At 38.9% G+C, this 22,713-nt stretch overlaps 1 protein-coding gene across 16 annotated transcripts in view; it reads left to right on the top strand.

Moving 5' to 3' along the window:
- The first annotated feature begins 309 nt into the window (after positions 1 to 309).
- Positions 310 to 22,713, top strand: part of ZMYM4 (zinc finger MYM-type containing 4) — a 168,033-nt gene continuing 145,629 nt past the window's right edge. For 2 of the 16 annotated variants that reach the window (XM_070610327.1, XM_070610325.1), the window contains exon 1: positions 413 to 816. In XM_070610327.1, coding sequence (XP_070466428.1) covers positions 769 to 816 — 48 coding nt within the window. In that variant the 5' untranslated portion in view covers positions 413 to 768. Of the gene's footprint in view, positions 817 to 869; positions 1,013 to 22,713 lie in introns of those variants that run through there. The other 14 variants (XM_070610332.1, XM_070610339.1, XM_070610328.1 and 11 more) reach the window with 13 other exon arrangements.

Here is a 22,713-nt window from a genome sequence, read left to right as displayed (position 1 = left end):
CTGGGCTTCGGATCAGGCTGTCTAAAGACAGGAATGCTGGGTCTCCTTGAGATGACTGGCTTGCTCCCTCATTGGCTGGGATTCTTCATGTTCAGAGGTCCACTGAGAACTTCAGCTCACCATCATTTATCATTTACAATGGTATCTCAGCAGTCAGGTGTAAGACGGTGATCTGGACCCCTCACTGACGTTCCACCCAATTCTCCAGATAGCCTTTTCACTAATTTCTTTCATTCCTCCTTCATGACTGCGTCATGGTCCCTTTAAGGCAGCGGCCATAGTTGAGTGGTGGGAGCAGCTGCTGGCAGCAAAGAGACTTGCAGGATTTGGCCTACCCTGGGCCACTCACCGCGCACGCTCAGGACCGGGGGCTTGGTGGGAAAGGGGGGAGGGGCTTAAGGTGCGCCTGCGCATCAGGGGCGCGCGCAAGGGGCTGGTTTGGTGATCCCTTTAAGAAACCGCAGGCGGAGGAATTTCTCTGAGAGAAAATAATCCTACTCACGGGGCCCCTTGGAGGCCATTAACCCCCCGAGTCCCGGCCCCCCTCGCCCGGGCAGGCCCTCCCGCCCACGCGCGCACCCGTGGGATCTCGAGCTCTGCGGCCCGGCGCGCGGCATCCGCCCCCTCCCCACTCTCCGCGCCGGCCCGGCCGGGTTCTGGGAGGCTGCCGCGAGGCGGCCGTGCCTGCAGTGTGGGCGGGGGCCGGGGGGCCGAGAGGTTCCGCCGCCACTGCGCCGGGAGCCGCAGCGGTTCCGAGCGGGGCCCAACATGGCGGAGAGAGAGGTGGAGTCCGGCCCCCGAAAGAGGGTAGGTGAGGTGAGGCAGAACTCGGGCGGCGGGCGGCGGGCGGGCGGCCGGCGGCGGGGGGCGGGGCGGGGGCCGCGTCCCGGGGCCGGGAGTGGGCCGAGCGCAGGCTCGTGGAGGAGTCGCCGGGGCCCGGCTGGGGAGAGGCTGCGGGCAGGACCGAGGCCACCTTGAGTCTGGAGCGTGCTGGAGAGTGGTCCTTCGGCAGGTGGGACAAAGATTTGCTGCTGGTTGGGAGGGGGAGGGGCGGGGGCTGTTGTTTGCTTTTTAAAAAAAATTTTCCAGCACTGGGTGTGGGTTATCTGGGACAGGGGAGGGAAGGTGTCAGATTCTTAAGTGCATCTTTAGGAAATCAGAGTCTGGAAGTTTGAACTGGGGAGAGGTCAGGTGGGGGTGGTGGTGGCGGTGGCGGGAATAAGTCGTGGAGGGGGTCTGAGGAGGAATAACCGGGAGGGTACACCATCGCGAATTCACGTCCCTGCCTCCTTTCCCCTCCCCCCATAACCGTTATCAAAACTGAGGTGGAGGTGGTGCTCTTACCTGTGGAGAAGTGGGGTCGTTGGCATGTCCTGATTTAGGAGAAAGATTTTGGCAACTGTAAATGTCATGTTCTAGTCTAGACTCTTTACCAGCAATTAAGAACGTGGAAGAGTGTGACAAGTTTTGTCATAACAAGGATGTACCCAACCAACCTGCAGAGGTGAAGCCAGTTCTTCTAATAGGAGTTGTTGAGTGCCTTTTAAAGTTCGTCTTGAAACTTTTCTTATTTAACTCAGAATGGTTTTTTTTCAGATGGAGAACAATACCGTACTATTGATTGAGCAATATTTTTCAGAATTTTCTTTTACTTCCTCTCCTTCTAGCCCGTTAAGCAGTAAGTTTTCCTATCAGGAATCTTCCTTTTGGGAATCGTCTCAAAATGATCACGTTACTGTGAAGCCAACCCCGTAAAAAATTACTACTAAATCTTTATTGAGAAAGCTCTTTGGATTTAGCGTAAAATTAGCAATCTCATAATGATGTTATAGCTAACATTGTGAGTGCTTACCATGTGCCTGGCACTGTGCTTTACAAGAAGAATTTAACCTTAGGTTAACATTATAAAAAAACCCATTTTGCAGATGAGGAAATGAAGGCGTAAAGGGGTTACGTAATTTACTTAAGATCAGTTACCTAGTTAGGAGGTTGAGCTGGGATTTGAGTCAAGGTTTGTCCCAGCTACGTGCTGGTGTTGGATGCCACATGGGAGTTTCTTTAATTTATTTCTCTTCTTAAAAGTTTAAATTATAAATAAGCAAAGAAGTGTCAAATAGTATTTTTTCAACAATTTATTAGGAAAATATTTTCAACTACACAGCAAAATTGAAAAAATTTGCCCGGAGCATTCATATACCCACTACCTAGATTCTACCAATAACGTTTGACTATATTTATTTCATCACATATTTATCATGTCTATCCCTTTATCCATTCATCAGTTATTTTAATGCATTTCGTTGTGGGTTTTGAGCAATTAAAATTTAATGTTGATAGTCTTAGGTTTATAAAATTTTAGATATTTCTTGTATAATAATTAGTTATTGGACAAGTTAAAATGTATGATAGTATGTCTGAATGTTTCATTTAGTATAAATATTGGGTGTGGAATGCACGTGTTTTGAAATTTTAAATTGTCCTTTGAGCTGTCAGTTTTAAACTGGATCCTCATTATGCTTCAGTAAAGGCAGATGGCATGTGGTCCACCAATGAAAATATATAGGGTAAATTACTTTAGGTGTGTAATGTTCCTTCAAGGAGATCTCTGAATGCTGTTGGCATTCACCTTATACGATAGAATGTTCTAGAAAACATCTATGCCCTTTGGTAACAAATTCAACTAGATTTTAAATACTTCTTTCTCTTCTGATAGATTTAAAAAGGTGCCACACTGGTAGCAATCTAAGCTTTATTTTTTAACAACATGTCATACACACAGCACTTGTACAGGGTTTCCCTGTTATTTTACCAGGTTAATTGTGGCGGAAGGTTACTTTCAGTATCTTTTAGGCTACATAATCCATTTTGGTTTTGATATTTGGTTAGAATGTTGAGTAGGCTAGTCCTGAATGGTACACGTGGTACATGTGCTTTTTTCATTTCTCGTTTTGTGTGTGTGTGTATGTGCTAAATTCCACGTGAATGCCATATGTATACTCCAAGCAGATTAGTGGGGACTGTGTTCAGAAGTACAGTATCTTTTTGAATAATTTGACTGTTTGCCTTGAGACAGTCAAACTACATAGACCTAGGTAATAAGTTTAGGCTGTTTAATCTGAAAGTGATGCCATAGTATTGTATTTATGATGCTTACTGCCTTTGACCTTTATAATCATAAGTTATAAAATATCTTTGGGGACCTATGCTAGTTGACTGTATGCTAGGCATTGTGCTATGGAATTTATGATTGTTTACGATGATGTATTTTGGCTCTCCTGCTAAATTGTGAGCTCCTTTAGGGTAGGGTCCTTTTTAGTACTTTTTGCATCTCCAATACTTATGACCTCCACATAAGAGGAACTCAAAAGACATACTGATTTTTGAAAAGAAAAGTTTACCTGTTATAATAGAGGCTTTGTGGCTTGAGTTCCAAGTTAATCTGCTTTGTAATTTTAGGAGCTTGTATAAACTTTTCCTATCATCCTGTATACCCAAAGTTCTCTCCTATGGATCCAGATTTAGGGATCTTCTGATTGTTCTGGATTATGGTTAGATGGGAGAGTGTATTTTAAGACCATTGGGTTAACAACTCTAAATTCTCTGCAGGCCTTCCTGGTGTCTTATGTTCTTGCTTGTGGGCGATTAGAACAATAGGTATTAATTAGATAAGAATGATTTGATTGTATTCAGACTATATCTGAATGCCAGTCTCTCAATTTGTGGGCATGGGGAAGCTGCGTATGCGGGTAGGTCAGCACTATATCCATCTATCATTTCTGCTATAGAAAGATCCAAGTTTGTAGGAAGGCCATTATTATAGAGACACACACACACACACTTTCTCTTTCTTTAAAGTAAGGATATTTTTGAGATAGTATTTATGCATTTTTTTAAGATTGTAAAATTATTTTCTAAAATAAGTTTTAAAATTCATTAGGTAGGCTTATTGTAAGTAGTGGAATGATTTTATGCATGGCTATTATAATAAACTTATGAAGCATGACTAGATCTGGTGGAAATTTTTTTGTGTGAAATCCCTGTATCTTTTCAAAGTTTACGTACAAAATAATAACTTTTGTAAATGTATGTGTTATTACCTGGTTTAGAAAGTTGTATCTATTTTCATACTTAAACTTGTCTGTATATTAAATTTGAGGTGTATGTTTGTTATGCTTAAAGAAAGAGAAAGCAAATGTATAAGGAGTATGCTTCCATTTTTGTAAAAACAAACTGACCTTTCTCTCCCCTCCCCATTTATGTGTCTATACTTATATATTTATGAGCTTGGAGAAAATTGTGAAGGATACGTATAAGGCTGTTACTGTTGATTACCTTCAGCAAATGAGAAAGGAAAGGGAAAATAAAGGAGAAAACTTTTGCAAAATGGAAAAATATGGTATAAAGCTAAGTGAAAATATAGACTATAAAATGTTATCTATATTGTTATTGTAAGTGTGTAAAAATTGAACATACGTGTAGACAAGAAATAGAAAATAACGTGAACAAATGAAAACATTGATTTTATTGTGTGATGGGATTATGGACAAGTTTTGTTTTGGATTTCTGTTATTTTAATATTTTATAATAAAATAATTGCAAAAGGTTGATCCCTCTTAATTCCTTAATGAACTTTTAATCTTTTGTCTTTTTGCTAAATGTGTTACTTAAAAGCATGGTGGTACATATCATTAAAAATACTTGCAGTTCATGTGTACACAATGTAAATCATCTGCTTTAAGAATGCATTGGCCCTTCGTATAAATAGCGAGCATTGGAAGAGACCATTGTAGTGTTGACAGTGATCCCAACTTGTTTCACAGTGCCCGTCTTGTAGCTAGCAGAGACTTCTCTAAATAATGGTAATACTTGGTATTTATAAACGTTTAAACTCCAGTCATTATTCTGAATATCTTATATGTAATATATCTTTTTTTTTTTTAAGATTTTATTTTTTCCTTTTTCTCCCTAAAGCCCCCTGGTACATAGTTGTATATTCTTCGTTGTGGGTCCTTCTAGTTATGGCATGTGGGACGCTGCCTCAGCGTAGTTTGATGAGCAGTGCCATGTCCGCACCCAGGATTCGAACCAGCGAAACACTGGGCCGCCTGCAGCGGAGCGCGTGAACTTAACCACTCTGCCACGGGGCCAGCCCCTTATATGTAATATATCTTTTAATCCTCAATTCTGTAAGGTGTAGTCACTATTACTGCCCCATTTTATAAATGAGGAAACTGAGGTACAGAGAGGTTTGCTCAAGGTCATAATATAATAGACTAAACCAGGATAAGTACCATTTGAAATGTACTGTTTGATAAATAGTATAGGTTAGAATTAATTATAATATATAATAATATATACATTAATTATATATAACTATATTATATATAATAACAGTATAGGTTCAGAATTCATTATCTGGAGTTTTTGGTTGTTGAAATAAATTGGATTGTATTTCAATCAAACTGATGTAAATTACTTCTCAGGTAGCATCAAATTAACTTTTTGCCTAAGAAATACATTCTTGTTTGAGATAACCTTAAAACATATCTTTGCAACTCATAGGTTTATTTTTAAGAAAATATACACTAAATATTTTAAAGCTATGATTTAAAGGTAAAGTTTGTGTTTCCTTTGAAATGGAGTGATTTCTTTATTTACTAAAGAAAATATAAGTAGATAAATGTAAAATTGCCATTTCTGTGGCTATTTAGAAGATATTTTTGAGTTCTATCTTAGGAAACCAGCTGCTCTTTAAAGATGATTGACGTTTCTTTTAAATATTCTGGTTATAGTACTATGTTAACTATATGTAATTGTCTTAGCAAAGGAGAGAAAGGAAGGCATTATGGCATAGTATTAGGTTGAACTGTATGGAATTGCTGATATTAGACCATTTGACCTACAAAAATGCATTTTCATATGGCTCAATCTAATAGAGCATGAGCTTTTCAAAGTCAGGTTATGGTACAATCTCTGGTATTTAGTAATATTGGGATGATAACATCCACATCACCTTTCTTTCTTTCTTTCTTTTTTTTTTGAGGAAGATTAGCCCCAGCCCTGAGCTAACATCTGCCGCCAATCTTCCTCTTTTTGCTCAGGAAGATCGGCCCTGAGCTAACATCTGCGCCCATCTTCCTCTACTTTATGTAGCTTGACAAGCAGTGTGTAGGTCCACACCCAGGATCCGAACTGGCGAACCCCAGGCCACTGAAGGGAAACATGAGAACTTAACTGCTGTGCCACGGGGCCCGCTCCCACGTCTACTTTCTTATACTTAGAGAATACTTATAATGTTATTTTAATTGCATTCTTACCTTCTTTCTGGCCTCCCAGAGCTTGAGCTAGCTGCTTTCCTGCCTTTGACCAAAGATAGTACCTGAGCAAACCTTTTCTGTCCAACATATAGACTACTGTGTGCTGTAAGCTCTTTGAGGTCAGGGATCATATGAGTTCATCTTTCTTTACATCTCCTGACATGTTGTCTTATATATTTAAATGTTTTTTATATATATGTATGCACTCGCATATATTTCATGCCTATGTGTTTGTAGGCAAAAATAAAAAACTTTCTATGTTTCATAATTCCATATCAATATAGAATATAAAGTATAGATTGGTACAGTGAAACCCCGTGTTATTATTGCATAGCTTTTTTTTTTTAAAGATTTTATTTTTGCTTTTTCTCCCCAAAGCCCCCCAGTACACAGCTGTACGTTTTTAGTTGTGGGTCCTTATAGTTGTGGCATGTAGGATGCCGCCCCAGCATGCCTGATGAGCGGTGCCATGTCTGTGCCCAGGATCCGAACTGGTGAAACCCTGGGCCGCCGAAGCAGAGCGCGAACGTAACCTCTCGGCCACGGGGCCGGCCCCTGTTACCCAGCTTTGACAACTAAACAGTTATCAACATTTTGCCATCCCTATCTCGTCTAACTTCTTCCTTCCTTCCTTCCTTCTTTTCTTTGTCTTTGAAATAATTTCAAAGAAATTTCAGGCATCACATCATTTAATCTATAAATACTTCTGTATGTATTTCTAACAGGTAAGAAGTTTTAAAAAATACAACTACAGTACTGTTAGACCTAACAAAATTAAGAGTTCCTTAATCCAGTCTGTGTTCCGATTTCTCTGATTCTTTAAGTATCCTTTTATAGTTGATTTCTTTAAGTCGCTATCCAAGTAAGGTTTGCCATTTCATTTGGTTTGTATGTCTAAGTTTCTCTTTAACCATCTCCCTCCCTATCCTATACCCCCTGTACTTTTGTCCATGCTGTTTGTTGAAATAACTAGGTCACTTGTCCAGGAGGACTTCCCACATTCTGGATTTGGCTGGTGAAATACTTGTGTTTAACATGTTCAGTTACCCTTCATATTTCCCACAAGTTAGTGTTAGATATAGAGGAGTGGTTCTCAACTTTGGCTCAAACTTTAGAATTACCCGGAGAACTTTTAAATGTCCTGATTCTGAGGTCACAGATCAATTAAATCAGAATTCATGGGGTGGATTCTAGGCATGAATATTTTAAAAAATTTCCCAAGTGATTTCAGTCTGCAGCCAGCCTTGAGAACTTGAATTGGTAGGGCTTTATGAGATTTAGATTCAGTTTCTTTGGAAAGAAAAATTCATAAATATTGTATAATTTATTTCCAATTAGATAATTTTAAGAATGAAAAGGTGTGCTGTTTAATAATTACAGTGGGACAGTAGCCATAAACCGGGACTGTCCTGGACAAATTGGGATGTATAGTCACCCTATTAGATTATGCTGTGAATTCTTGTTGCGTCATTCTGGGAGGCACATAAGTGGTTGTCACACTTTTAGTGGTATTAAAATTGATCAGATTAGTCAGTGGGATCCCACCATCATAGTTTCTTTTTTTTTTTTTTAAAGATTTTATTTTTTCCTTTTTCTCCCCAAAGTCCCCCGGTACATAGTTGTATATTCTTCGTTGTGGGTCCCTCCAGTTGTGGCATGTGGGACGCTGCCTCAGCGTGGCTTGATGAGCAGTGTCATGTCCGCGCCCAGGATCCGAACCAAGGAAACACTGGGCCGCCTGCAGCAGAGCGCGTGAACTTAACCGCTCGGCCACGGGGCCAGCCCCACACCATCATAGTTTCTTAACTTTTCACCTAATAGATTTATCAGCCACTGATGATTTTTGCCCAGATCTGTTATTTCATTAGAAGAGTTTTCTATCATTTCTCCTATATTTATTCACTGGAATTCTTACATAAAGAATTCTTTCATCAATTATTTGGTTACTCTGTAATGTCATTTGTACAGGAAAAGCAGAATAAACGTTTATCCCTCTACCCTGCCCCTTTTTTTGTTTTTTAAGCAGTTTTCAGAAGAATGAATTGATGCCTTGGCAAATCCCAAAGGTGAAATTTGGGAGGATATCATTATGAATTCATGGATTTTAATATATTTGATTTTTTAAAAATTTATTGTGGTCAGTATTCTTTTTGCTGTTTAAATTTGTCACATTTTTGATCGCTGGCTATCTGTATTAGTTTCTTAAGGCTGCCATAACAAATTACTACCAGCCTGGTGGCTTAAAACAAGAGGAATTTATTCTCACAGTTCTGGAGGCTAAATGTCCTAAATCAAGGCCTTGTTCTCTCTGAAGTCTCTAGGGAAGAATCCTTCCTTACCTCTTCCAGCTTCTGGTGGATTGATTTGTGTTCCTTAATTTGTGGTGTTCCTTAATTTGTGGCCGCATACCTCCAGTCTCTGCCTCTATCCTTATGTGACCTTCTTCTCTGTGTCTTCCTTACTATCTCTTCTAAGGATACTCTTAATTGGATTTAGGGTCCATCCTAATCCAGGATGATCTTATCTCAAGATCCTTACCTTAATTACACCTGCAAAGACCCCTTTTGCTCACATGCAAAGACCCCTTCTGCTCACATTCGGAGGTTCTGAGTGGACATGTCTTTTAGGGGCCACAATTCAAACCACTATAGTCCACCAAGTCATCCCTAAAACTTCGCATCCATCCCATGTGCAAAATACGTTTACCTTATCCCACCATCCCCCAAAGTCAACCAATTACAGCATGAACTCTTAAGTCCCAAAACTCATCTAAATATCAGCAGCTCAAAAACTCCCAAATCTCACCATCTAAATCATCTAAATGAGGTATGGGAGTGATTCTGGGTATGATTCATCTGGGGTAAAATTTCTCTTTATCTGTGGACCTGTGAAACCAGAAAACAAATTTTCTGCTTCCACAATACAATTGTGGAACAGGCATAGGATAGACATTCCTATTCTGAAAGGAGAAAAATGAATCACTGGTCCCAATCAAGTTCAAAACCTAGCAGGACAAATTTCATTAGATTTCAAGGCCGGCGAATAGTTATCTGTGGTTTGATCCTCTGCCTCTGTGGCTTGGTCCTTGGAGGTGCTGTAGACCTCTGCCCTGGGCCTGCTTCTCTGGCCTCTGCCTCTGTGTCTGTGGCTCTGTCCTCAGAGTCATTTTCCTTTTTTTTGAAAGGTAGCACATGTTTGCAGCTGGGTAGCTTTATTAACTCTTTCCTGCCCTTAGAGTTCCAGAAGTCAGACAGCTTTTTTTCATTTTTGTCTAGTCTCTGTTCCTTTAAGTACAGACTGGCAGTGTTCTTACTGGTATAATATGCTCAAAAACCTTGTGAGTCTCCTCTCTGTATTAAGGGGACCCACATACTTAGACGAGAGGGTTCTTTACACATCCTTCCTGGATAACTCCATATTTCTGACTTAAGCTGAGATGATTGATTGGATCCATGAGTGACCCATCTAATATCTTCAGCAAATGGTTTTCTAGCCACACACTTGGCCGTATCTCTAGAGCACACTTTTCTAATGGTGAATTTCCTGAATTTAGCATCCTTTGCAATCTGGATAGGCTGAGAACCTCCTAAATCATCAAGAGTTGTTTCCTTTTTGCTTAACAGTTCCTTCCTCAATTTATCTCTTTCCTTTTGCTTTTACTTAAGCAGCAAGGAGAAACAAGGCTGCACTTTGAACGCTTTGCTAAGAAATCTCCTTAGCTAATATCCAAGTTCATTGCTTCTAAGTTTTGCTTTCTAGCCAACAGCAGAACACAATTCAGCCAAGTTTTCTGCTATTTTATAGCAAGGATCACCTTCTAATTCCCAGTAACATAGTCTTCATTTTCTTCTGAGATCTCATCAGAAGCGCCCTTAACATTCATGTTTTTCCCAGCATTCTGTTCATGGTATATGTATTTTTTAAGATGATATGAGCTTTCTCTTTGCTACTCACTTCCTTCTGAACCTTCAACAGAGTTGCCTTTAATACCCATATTGGTACCAACTGTCTCTTCAAGGCAATCTGGCCTTTTTCTACCATGTTTCTCAAAATTTATCCAGCCATTACCCATTACCCATTTCCAAAGCTACTTCCACATTTTTAGGTATTTCTTACAGCAGCACGCCACTTCCATGTACCAAAATCTGTATTAGTTTTCTTGATTTGCCATACACAAATCACCACAACTTGGTGGCCTAAAACAACAAAAATTTATTCTCTCACAGTTCTGGAGGCTAGAAGTCCCAAATCCACATGTGGGCAGGGCCATGCTCTCTCTGAAGGCTCTAGGGAAGAATTTTTCTCTCTTCCAGCCTCTGGTGGCCCCAGGTGTCCCTTGGTCCGTGACTGCATAACTCCACTTTTTGCCCCTGTCTTCACATAGCCTTCTCTGTCTGTCTGTCTTCTGTCTCTTCTAAGGGCAGTCTTCACTGGATGACGGCCCACCCTAATCCAGGGTGATCTCATCTCACGATCTTTGCATTAATTACATCTGCAAATAAGTTTATTCCAAAAAGGTCTCATTGTGAGATTCCCGGTGGACGTAACTTTCGGGGGCCACAATTCGGCCTACAACAGGGTCTTTAAGGTTACCACCTGAATCCTTTTTAAAAATTGTTATTTTATAGTTGAATAATTACCCTAAAACTTTTTGTGTTAAAATATACATAACATAAAATTTACCATTTAAAGTGTATAATTCAATGACATCAAGTAGATTAACAATGTTGTACAACTATTACCACTCTCTCTTTGACCCCAAACAGAAATTCTGTACACAATGAGGAATAACTCACTGTTGCCCGTTCCTCCAGCCCCTGGTATGCTTCAGTCAATTTTCTGCCTCAGTGAATTTACCTATTCTAGATATTTCATATAAGTGGAATCAGACAGTATTAGACCTTTAGTGTCTGGCTTATTTCGCTTAGCATAATGTTTTCAGGGTTCATCCATGTTGTAGTATGTGTCAGAACTTCATTCGTTTTTATGGCTGAATAATAGTCTATTGTATGTATATAATACATTTGTTTATCCATTCATGTGTTGATGGACACTTGGGTTGTTTCTGCCTTTTGGCTATTGTGAAAAATGGTGCTATAAACTTAAGTATCTGTTTGAGTCCCCACTTTCAGTTCTTTTGGGCATACCTAGAAATGGATTTGCTGGGTCATATGGGAATTCTGTGTTTATCTTTTTGAGGAATCCACAGAGGCTGTGCCGGTTTCCATTCCCACTGGCAATGCCCAAGGGGTCTGATTTCTCCATATCCTCTCCAATACTTGTTCTTTTCTTTTCTTTTTTCATAATAGCTGTTCTAGTGGGTGTGAAGTGGTATCTCATTGTGGTTTTGGTTTGTATTTTTCTAATGACTAATGATGTTGAGTATTTCTTCTTGTGCTTATTGGTCATTTGTATATCTTCCTTGCAGAAATGTCTATTTAAATCTTTTGCTCATTTTTTAATTGGGTAGTTTGTTTGTTGTTGAGTTATAGGAGTTCTTTATATATTCTAGATATTAAACTCTTATCGGATATGTGATTTGCAAACATTTTCGCCCATTCTGTGGGTTGCCTTTTTAGTCTATTGATAGTGCCCTTTGATCCAAGAAAGTTTTCAATTTTGATGAAATCCAACTTACCTGTTTTCTTTTTGTAGCTTGTGCTTTTGTTGTCATATTTAAAAACCATTGCCAAATTCCAGATCATTCAGTTTTTCCCATATGTTTTCTTCTAAGAGTTTTATAGTTTAGCTCTTTAATTTAGATTTTTAGTCCATTTAAAGTTAATTTTTATTTATGGTATAAGGTAAGTGTACAATTTTGTTCTTTTGTATGTGGATATCCAGTTTTTCCAGCACCATATGATGAAGTCTCTTCTTTCCCCATTGAATGATCTTGGCACCCTTGTCAAAAATCATTTGACCTTTGTGTTAATCAGCTTGGACTACCATAACAAAATACCACAGACTGGGTGACTTAAACCACAGAAATTTCTCACGCTTCTGGAGGCTAGGAAGTCTAAGATTAAGGTGCTGGCAAGGTAGGTCTTGTTCTGAGGCCTCTTCTCTTGGCTTATGGGCAGCCACCATCTTGCTGTGTGCCTTCATAATTTCTTCTTTGTGTGTGTTGAGAGAGAGAGGAGCAAGCTCTTTGGTGGCTCTTATAAGGACACTAATCCCATCATGAGAGCCCTGTTGCTAATTACCTCCCAAGAGTCCCATCTCCAAATACCATAATATTGAGGTTTCAGGCGTCAGCATATGAATTTTGGGGACACAAACATTCAGTCCATAACAACCATGTATGTATTTTAAGTGCTTATTTGTGCACTCTCAGTTCTATTCCATTGATCTATGTGTCTCCTTGTACCAGTACTACACTGTTTTGATTGCTGTGGCTTTGTAGGAAGCCTGAAATTGAAAAGTATGAATCCTCCAATTTTTTTCTGTTTTTCTACTGAGGCAGATTAGCCATGAGCTAACATCTGTGCTAGTCTTCCTCCACTCTATGTGGGTCACCACCACAGCATGGCTGAGTGATGTAGGTCCGTGCCTGGGATCCAGACCTGTGAACCCTGGCTGCTGAAGTAGAGCGTGCCGAACTTAAACACTACGCCATGGAGGCCAGCCCCTGTTTTTTTTTTTCAAGATTTTTTTGGCTATTTGGGGTCCCTTAAAATTCCATGTGAAGTTTAGGATAGTTTTTTTTTTTTTTCTATTTCTGCAAAAAATGCCGCTGGGATTTTGATAGGGATTGAATTTAATTTGAATCTCTTGGGTAGTATTGTCATCCTGTGTCTTCCAATCAGTCAACATGGAATGTCTGTCCAATTATTTAGGTCTTTAGTTTCTTTCGGCAATGTTTTGTACAAGTCTCTTGGTGTACAAATCTTGCACCTTCTTGGTTAAATTTTTCTGAAGTATCAATCAATGTAATACACACATTAATAGAATGAAGGAAAAAACCACATGATCATCTCAGTTGATGTAGAAAAAGCATTTGAAGAAATCTAACACCCTTTTATTATAAAAGGACTCAATACACTAGGAATAGAGGGGAAGTTTCTCAACATGATAAGCGGTATATATGATAAGTCATATAGTTAACATCATATTCAACGGTGAAAGACTGGAAGCTTTCTCCCTGAGATCAGAAATAAGACGAGGATGCCCTCTTTTCTCAAATTTACTCAATGTAGTATTTGAAATTCTAGCCAGAGCAGTTAGGCAAGAAGGAAGACAAAGGCATCCAGGTTGGAAGGAAAGAAGTAAAACTATCTCTATTTACAGATGACATGTTAGTGTATGTAGAAAACCCGAAAAATTCACCAAAAAAACCAAAACAGTAAACCCTGTGAGAGCTAATAACAAATTCAGAAAGTTCATGATAAAAAAATCAACACACAAAAATTAGTAGTATTTCTATACACTAGCAATGAACAATCCTGAAAGGAAATCAAGAAAATGATTTCATTTATATTAGCATCAAAAAAAAAATATTTAGGCACTTGTATCTTTTTGGCTTAACTGCAATAGTCCTTGAAAGACTCTCCCCTTTTTGGCCAAAAAGATGTACCTAGGCTCATCCTATCCATTCCTATCTCAGACTTTGAATTAACTCCGGGAACCCTGGTACCTTTCAGTGGGGAATGGTAGAGACTTCGGCAGCTTTTTGAAGTTAGTGTCTTTTTTTGAGGAAGATTAGCCCTGAGCTAACATCCGCTGCCAATCCTCCTCTTTTTTCTGAGGAAGACTGGCCCTGAGCTCACATCTGGGAACCCTGGGCCATTGAAGCGGAATGTGCGCACTTAACCGCAGTGCCACCAGCCCAGCCCCTGAAGTTAGTGTCTTTTTGAGATGGTATCAGGTGTGTATTTCTCATTTGTTCCTCAACCTACATCTGGCTTTTCCCTCTGTTTTGCCATTGAAATTCTTTTTTTTTCCCCTTCTTCTCCCCAAAGCCCCCCCCAGTACATAGTTGTATATTCTAGTTGCAGGGCCTTCCAGTTGTGGGACGCTGTCTCAGCATGGCCTGATGAGTGGTGCTAGGTCTGCGCCTAGGATCCAAACCAGGAAAATCCTGGGCCGCTGAAGCAGAGCACGGGAATTTAACCACTTGGCCACGGGGTCAGCCCTGAAATTCTTTTTAAGATCACTGAAATGACCTAGTAATCACCAAGTCTAATGGATGCTTTTCAGAACTTTTGTTATTTGATCTCTCTTAGACATCTGACCATATTGCCCATTCCTTCCTTGAAACTTCTCCCTTGTTTATAAGATGGCTTTCTCATGGTTCTCTTGAATTGCTTCTTTTCGTCATCTTTGACTCATTTTGCATGCTCAGTAAGTGTTGTTCTCTCGGCCTGTATTTTTCTTGGGTAATCTCTTCTACAGTAGTTTTAACCTCTACCCATTAAATAATATTATGTGATTCCCTTTCTAATTCTTTGCTTTTTTTGTCTTTAAAACTTAAAATCTGTGTTTGCAAATGAATACTTTGGCTTGTATTTTGCTGTCTTACAAGTACTGGTAATTCAGTATACCTAAAACAGAACTTCTTATTCCCCTGGCGAGTACTTAGTCTCCCCATTGGTGCCCCATTCCTTCTCAACCTGTTTTTCTTCCTGTGTTCTGTGTTTTAATTATCGTCTTCTAGTCACCCAAGTTAGAAACCTGTGAGTCTTGCTTCTTCCCTTGCTCTTATTAATCCAGTTTTAATTGGTAAGTGTTGTTGAGATTACCTCAGATATGATTTTTAAAACTTTATTTCTACTGCCACCAACCCCGTCCTGATATTCATTTTGCTTGCTTTTGTCTTCTTACTTTCCTTGCCTTACAACACTCCTTTTCCCTCTCCCTTCTCTACTGTTTTCTCTACCCTCTTCATTTTATATACTGGAGACTGATTTATCTTTGGAAATGAAGATCTCTTCATCTAAAAGGTAACGAGTTGACTCCCTTAGTACAATGCCAATTCCCCAAGATAGGTTCTGTTTGAATTCTCTCTCTGTGGCAAGAGGCACGTTGCCTTACAGCTCTGGCTCTCCTAGAAATTTACTTTTCCTTCATGGAAGTGTTTCTTTCTGCTTATCTCTGCTACTATCATGCTAGCCTTGGTAGGAGTCCTTCTTGGGCCCTGCAGCCCGAATGTGGATACAGAATCTTTGCAGGCTGTGACTTTTGAACAAGACTTTATTAAAAGTTTAGTATAGTAGGAGGGAGGTAGAAAACAGATATTGGCTCTTAAATATGGTTGACCTAGGAGAAATGGGCACCATTTACCTGCGGAGCCTTCAGCCACTCTTCTAGTGAGCAGAGGACACCTTTTCTTTGAAACCCAGCGGTTTGAGATCCGGGGGAAAGAATGCATTTTCCCGCCATTGTTCTAAGGACCTAACATTCTGACCTATAATTTGTTGTTTTTAGGCTGACTACCATTGGGAATATCAGTTTGCTTCAGGAGATTCGCTCTCCCTGCTTCAGAGGTGTATCATTACTCTTTGGCCCCAATGGAGTGAATAGACTAACATTAGTGTGAGAGATTCGTTCATTCAACAGATATTTAGGACATGTATCAGGTGTGGTTTTAGGTGCTGGAGAAATAGTAATGAACAAGAAAGACAAAGTTTGTACCTGTGGTGGGGGGGACAAGATAGAAAATAAACAAGAACTAGATAAAATAATTTCAGGTAGTGAAGAAAATCAGATAGCATAGGATAATATGATAGTGAGTGATTGGGGTGGGAAGAAACAATATCACATATTTCTCTGAGAAGCCAGTTTGTGTTTTTTAGATATGATCTCTTAAAAGATTCCTGGGGCCGGCCTGGTGGTACAGCAGTTCAAGTGCGCATGTTCCGCTTCTCGGTGGCCTGGGGTTTGCTGGTTCGGATCCCGGGTGCGGACGTGGCACCGCTTGGCACGCCATGCTGTGGTAGGCGTCCCACATATAACGTGGAGGACGATGGGCACGGATGTTAGCTCAGGGCCAGGCTTCCTCAGCAAAACAAGAGGAGGACTGGCAGTAGTTAGCTCAGGGCTAATCTTCCTCAAAAAAAAAAAAAAAAGATTCGTTAGCTCCTGTATACAGGATGAACTTCAGGGAGCAAGATGGGAAAAAGAGTCATTTAGGAGGCTCTTGGTGTAATCCATGTGTGAAAGTGATCATTGGAAAAGGTGGAGATGGTGAGAATTGGTTGTGATATATTTTGGAGGTGGCGTCGATAGGACTTACTGATGATTATAGGGAAATAAGACTACAGACCCCTAGAGTTTTACTTTGAAAAACTAAATAGTTGCTAACACCATAAACCAAGATGGGAAAACTGGCAAAGAATACACATAGTATGGGGATGAAGGAGGAAACTATTATTTCGTTATTTTAGATTGCTCTGCTAATCTAAATTGCTGATGATTAGTGACGACTTCAGCGTAGCCTAGATCAGAGTTTCTCGGCCTCAGTACCGTTGCCAGTTTGGACCAGGTAGTGGTTTGTTGGGGGAGGGAGGAGTTGTCCTGAGCAGTGTGGAAGTTCAGCAGCTTGCTTGCCCGCGATCAGCTCCGTGCCCACTGCATCCACAGTACTGAGTCCTCGTTTGTGACAACTCAAAATATCTCCAGACATTGCCTAATGTCTCCTGGGGGCAAAATTGCCCCCGTTTGAGTACCACTGGTCTAGATATTTTTACCATGTATCCTAAAGACCTGTCCAAATTGTTCTAATCTATGTATCCAGCTGTTTCTCATGCCATTCTGTTATATAAATTCTGATACTACCACATTGATTGACATGCCAGTTTTCTTACCATTGTGCCTTTTTAAAAATCATATTTTATTCAGCCATAACTACTACTTAGCATATTTCTTTCCAGGGATATTTCTATGCATGTGTACATGATTAACATTGTATGTACAATATGTTAACATGATTAACTTCATATGTACAATTTTGTTTCTTGAGTTTTTTAACCTAAATTTTCATCGTAAGCAGTTTCCTCTGTTATTAAACATCTACTTATAAACCTAATTTTACTGGCTTTATAATATTCTGTGGCATAGATAAACTGTAATATAGGAATATTCTTCCATTCTTAGATTGTTTGAATTTTTTTCCCTATTGATAATGGGGCTATACTGGGGGAAATGCCCGGACATTGTGATAGCCAAAGGAGTGATAGCCAGAGGGTTCAAGATTTCTTTCTGGGGTGATGAAAATATTCTAAAGTTGATCCTGGTAATGGTTGTATAACTCTCAGTATACTCACAGTCATTGAATTGTGTACCTCAAATGGGTGAATTATATGGCATGTGAATTATATCTCAATAAAGTTGTTACAGAAAAAGGAGGCTAAAGCAAACAGCATTGTGTAATTTTTGTCTGTAGCTCTGCTTTCCTAGAAGTGAAATTACTGACTCAAGGCATGTCAAAGATATATTTAAAATAAGGTTTATTGAGGTATAATTTATGTAGAGTAGAATTCACCCTTATTGTTGTACCCTTATTCACCCTTATTATTGTACAATTCTGTAAATTTAACAAATGCATATAGTTCTGTAACTATCACCCCAGTCAATATATAGAACACCTCCATTATCACCCAGATTCCTTCATGCCCCTTCATAGTTAGCCTTTCCCCTACCTCTAGTCCCATATCTATTTTCTGTTCTGTAATTTTGTGTTTTCAGAAAATCATATAAATGATACAATACAGTATGCACCCTTTTGAGTTTTCCTTCTTTCACTTAGCAATATGCAGTTGAGATTCATCCATGTTGTTGCATGCATCAGCCGTTCCTTTTTACTGGTAACTAATATTCCATTTTATGGATGTACCACAATTTGTTTATCCATTTGCCAGTTGAAAGACAATTGTATTGTTTTTAGTTTTTGTTGATTATGAATAAAATCATCATAAACATTTGCCTATAGGTTTTTTTGAAATACTGTATTTTAACAAAAATATACTTCCTTTAACAATTTGCCGTTTTAAAAAATTTTAAAGCAAAGTATACAAAAGGGAAAAAAAAGCTTCATTCCCAAGAAGGAATTAATAAAAGGAAAGGCTTATGTGTTAGGTATAATTTCGTTATACGTATTTGTTCAAATTTACCTTTTTCCGCAATGAATTTGAGGCAATTTACAAAAAGGTATGTAAAAAAAATGAAAAGAAATAAAGGACCATGGTAAAGGAAAGTACAGATATGATAGTTCTGATGTTGTGATTGATTAGGGAATATGATTAAAGAATGTCCCGCTATCAAATGGAGGAAACATTACTGCGTTTTTGAAGAAACAGCATTTTCTGGCACTGATTCTAAAAGTAGTTTCAGGTGTTAATCTTCAGTAGGAGACACTGATTAATGTAATGAACATTGTCTTCAGTAACATTTTCTTTTCAACAGAAAAAGCGGTCTGAATTTCTTGCCTATAGGTTTTTTAAATAAACATATGTTTTTATTTCCTTTGGGTAAATAGGAGTGGGATTGCTGGGTCATATAGTATCTGTTTGCTTAGATTGTGTTTTGAAAGCTATTTATATGTTTTGGATACAAATCCTTTATTATATATATGTTTTGCAAATATTTTCTCCTAGTCTATGGCTCATCTTCATTTTCTTAACAGTGTTTTCCAAAGAGCAGAATTGAGATTGAGACTGGTGAAATACAGACATATACACAGACACGAATTTAATTTTGTGCAAATCAGCAGATAGATCATCTTAGAGGACTCAGAAGAAAACATATCATGGTGTATTTATTTTTAATTAGCAGTATGCTTCAGAACTTCCTGGGAGAATTCCATCTCTCCTCCCTCACCATGTACACTAATGTCCAGTCCCTATCTATCCCAGACCGTCTGAAAGAAAATATGGGTGGGAAGGTGGAGGATTGCGGAGTAGGAACCACTCTGTGGCCATAGTAGAATTTGGCCCTAGTACTTAGTAACCATTCTGGTGATCTAGTGGTTAAGATTTGGTGCTCTGACCACCATGGCCTGGGTTCGTTTCCTGGTCAGGGGACCGCACTACTGACTCTCGGTTGTCATACTTTGGTGGTTGCGTGTTTCTGTGATGCTCAAAGCTATGCCACTGGTATTTCAAATACCAGCAGGGTCACCCATGGTGGACAGGGTTTAGCGGAGCTTCCAGACAAGGCAGACTAGGAAGAAGGACCTGGCCACTGCTTCTGAAAAATTGGCTATGAAAACCCTATCAGTAGCAGGGGAGCATTGTCTGATAGAGCCCTGGAAGGTGAGAGGATGGAGCAAAAAAAGAGCAGGCAGGGTTCTGCTTTGCTGTACGCCGAGTCACTAGGAGTTGGAATCAACTCGAAGGCACTAACAACAAGCTTGTCAGTAACGTGGTTTTTGTTTTCTTGTGCATAAAATGGAAATAAAGACACTATCTAACTCTTAGTAAGTTTCACAAGGTTAGTGCACATGAAATACCTAGGGTATACTGCTAGGTGGTAATTTGTAGAAGCACAGGGGAAAGAGTAGGAGCCCAAGGATAGTGTCATGGAAACCTTGGAAGTCATTGCCAGGAAGTGGGAATGAGCGTTACTCTCTTCTTGCCTTTGATTCCATGTGACACTTGAATGGTTGAAGTAGCAAATATTTGCTCCAGTTATTCTTTCATTCGACCCATTTGTTCTATTGAAATTGACTATGACATTTTTAGAAGTTCTTGTATTCCAATATATCATAGTAACTTCCTTGCTTCTTTAAATGATTTTTCATAGAATTTATGTCAGAGTTGAAGTGTTTCTCTAAAGATAGTTCTAGAAAATATGCATGCTTACTGTCCTTCACTTTTTTTTCATGTTTGTTGTCTTAACGTACATGTTAGAGAAGTAAATACTTTTCTTACTATAATTTTTCTTTTTTAAGATTGGCACCTGAGCTAACATCTGTTGCCAATCTTTTTTTTTTTCTTCTTCTTCTCCCCAAAGCCCCACAGTACATAGTTGTATAGTCTAGCTGTAGGTCCTTCTGGTTGTGGCATGTGGAACGCCGCCTCAGCATAGGTTGATGAGTGATACGATGTCCTCACCCAGGATCCAAACCGGCGAAACCCCAGGCGCCTGAAGTGGAATGCGCAAACTTAACCACTCAGCTACAGGGCGGCCTCGCTATAATTTTTATATATGGAAAACAATTTTACTTTAAATGAAGTAATATTCGATAATATTGAGCAGGAAAAAGGGTGCTGTGTCTAGTAACAAGGGAGGATTTGCTTTATTTGTTTAGTTGCCATTTGTTGGAAGAAAAGAATACAGAAAGGCTCCAAAATAGTGAGTTATTTTTAGGGATGTAAGAAGTTTTATTCGCAAAAAACCTGCTTGTTTAGCGTGAGGAATACAACTCTGCATTCAAGAGGTTTCTAGTTGATCACTACTTTTTCTTTTAACCTTTATTGTAGAAATTTTCAAACATAAGTGTAGAGCAAATAGTTCAACTAATGCGCGTGTATTCATCATTCATCTTTTTTAACAGTCATCAACTTTGTGTCTGTTGCTTCATCTCTTCCTCCCACATTTCTTTCTCTATAATATTTTAAAGCAAATTCTAGATGTATTTCATTTCACCTACTAATACGTAAAGTGTGTATCTCTAATTAATACAGTCTCTTTTTAAAAAACACATAACCTTAAAACCATTATCACACTGAACTAAATCAACACTAATTCCTCAGTATTACCTAACACACTATCTGTTTAGCTTTCTTGTTTTGTTTCAAAAAGCTAGGAGCTAAAACAAGGTTCGTGTATTGCTAAAACAGCGTTTGTGGGTTGTTATGTTTCTTTAGCCTCTTTTAATCAATAAATTTCCCCATTTAACAAATGCCGTTTACTTTTAGAAGACACTGGATGATTTGTTCTGAAGCATTTGCCACATTCTGGGTTTTGCTGATTATATCCTGGTGTCATTGAACATGTTCCTCTATTCTTCATGTCCCCTGTAAACTCTTAGAAGTGTGATTCGATTCAGGTTCAATTTGTTTTGCTTTTTTGGAAAGAACTCTTTATAGGTGGTGCTATGACACCACTAGTGGAAGCAAGTCACTTTTGGTGATGTTCATCCTAGTTCAGGTGATGTCAGCCTAATCCATACATTAAAAAGCTCCCCTTCGGTTTTTGACCTAATGGCATTTACTGATAATTATTTCTTGATTCACCATTTCATTTCATGGTGGTTTCCTAATTCTTTTATTTCTCCAGTGTTTATTAGCTATGATTATTTTATAGAGAAGAACTCTCCCTGATCACCTATTTGGTTTCTCTAATACCTTGAAATAGTGTTAATATAGAAAAGATAAGAGAAATGCTTGAGTCTTTTATTTGTCATTTTTAAGAATGAGTTGATGCCCAGGCAGCTCCACAAATAACCAGGGAAGGTTGTTTTTTGGGGTTGGGGGAGTGAGGAGGGGATATCAGGATAAATCATTTAAAATGGATTTATATACAGTCACGTGCCACATAATGTGTCAGTCAGTGACGGGCTGCATGTATAATGGTGGTCCTGTATGATTAGTACCAAATAGCCTAGATGTGTAGCAGGCTGTACCGTCTAGGTTTATGCAAGTACACTCTATGATGTTTGCACAATGACGAAATCGCCTAACGACATTTCTCAGAATGTATCCCTGTCATTAAGTGACGATTGACTGTATATTTATTGTATGTCAGTCTCTTGTACCATCTTTGGTCAGTAAAAGCCTCTTCAGGTTAGCTTTGAGTCATTTTTTCATGACCCCATAGTCTTTGATAACTTGCTTTCTGGTGCAAGATGAAACATGCTCATCTGTAAATTCCCTACTCCAGACCTGAAGTCAGCCATTTCACCCAGGAGCCCTGGTTCCTTTTAGTGGGAAATGGTATTTAGAGACCAAAGCAATTGATTAGTTTTTAAAGTTATATGGTCTCAAATTTTAGATTTAGAAATGTCGTTTGGAGTTTCTACTTAGTGTAGGATTCTGTGTCCTAAGTATTTTGCACGTTCATAACTGGACTCATTTGATCACCATTTAAAAAGATTAAGTGACAAAGATTCTCATATTGAATATGATCTCTACTTTGTGTTGCGTATAAGAGAAGTTTTAAATGAAGTGAAACTAAGCAAGTTAAAAATAAAAGAATGTATAAAGCAAATGCAGCAAAAATTAAAGTTTTAATATTAAAATGATCTTATTCATGGGAAAAGTAATTAACTGCTACTAACAAATTTCTGACTTTATGTTTGTAAGAGATATGTCACATTGAGGATGTAATTGCTATGAGTCGTTATGTATCAAAAAACCTTGTATTGAAGTATATAAAACAAAAATTTAAATGGTTTAGAGGAACTGAAATTTAATTGAACTCATACACTATGGGGAAAACATTATCATCTTTTTACACT

This window comes from Equus przewalskii, chromosome 2 (genome assembly GCF_037783145.1).
Source record: "Equus przewalskii isolate Varuska chromosome 2, EquPr2, whole genome shotgun sequence".
Lineage (NCBI taxonomy): Eukaryota > Metazoa > Chordata > Mammalia > Perissodactyla > Equidae > Equus > Equus przewalskii.
This window is presented reverse-complemented; position numbering and strand designations above follow the sequence as displayed.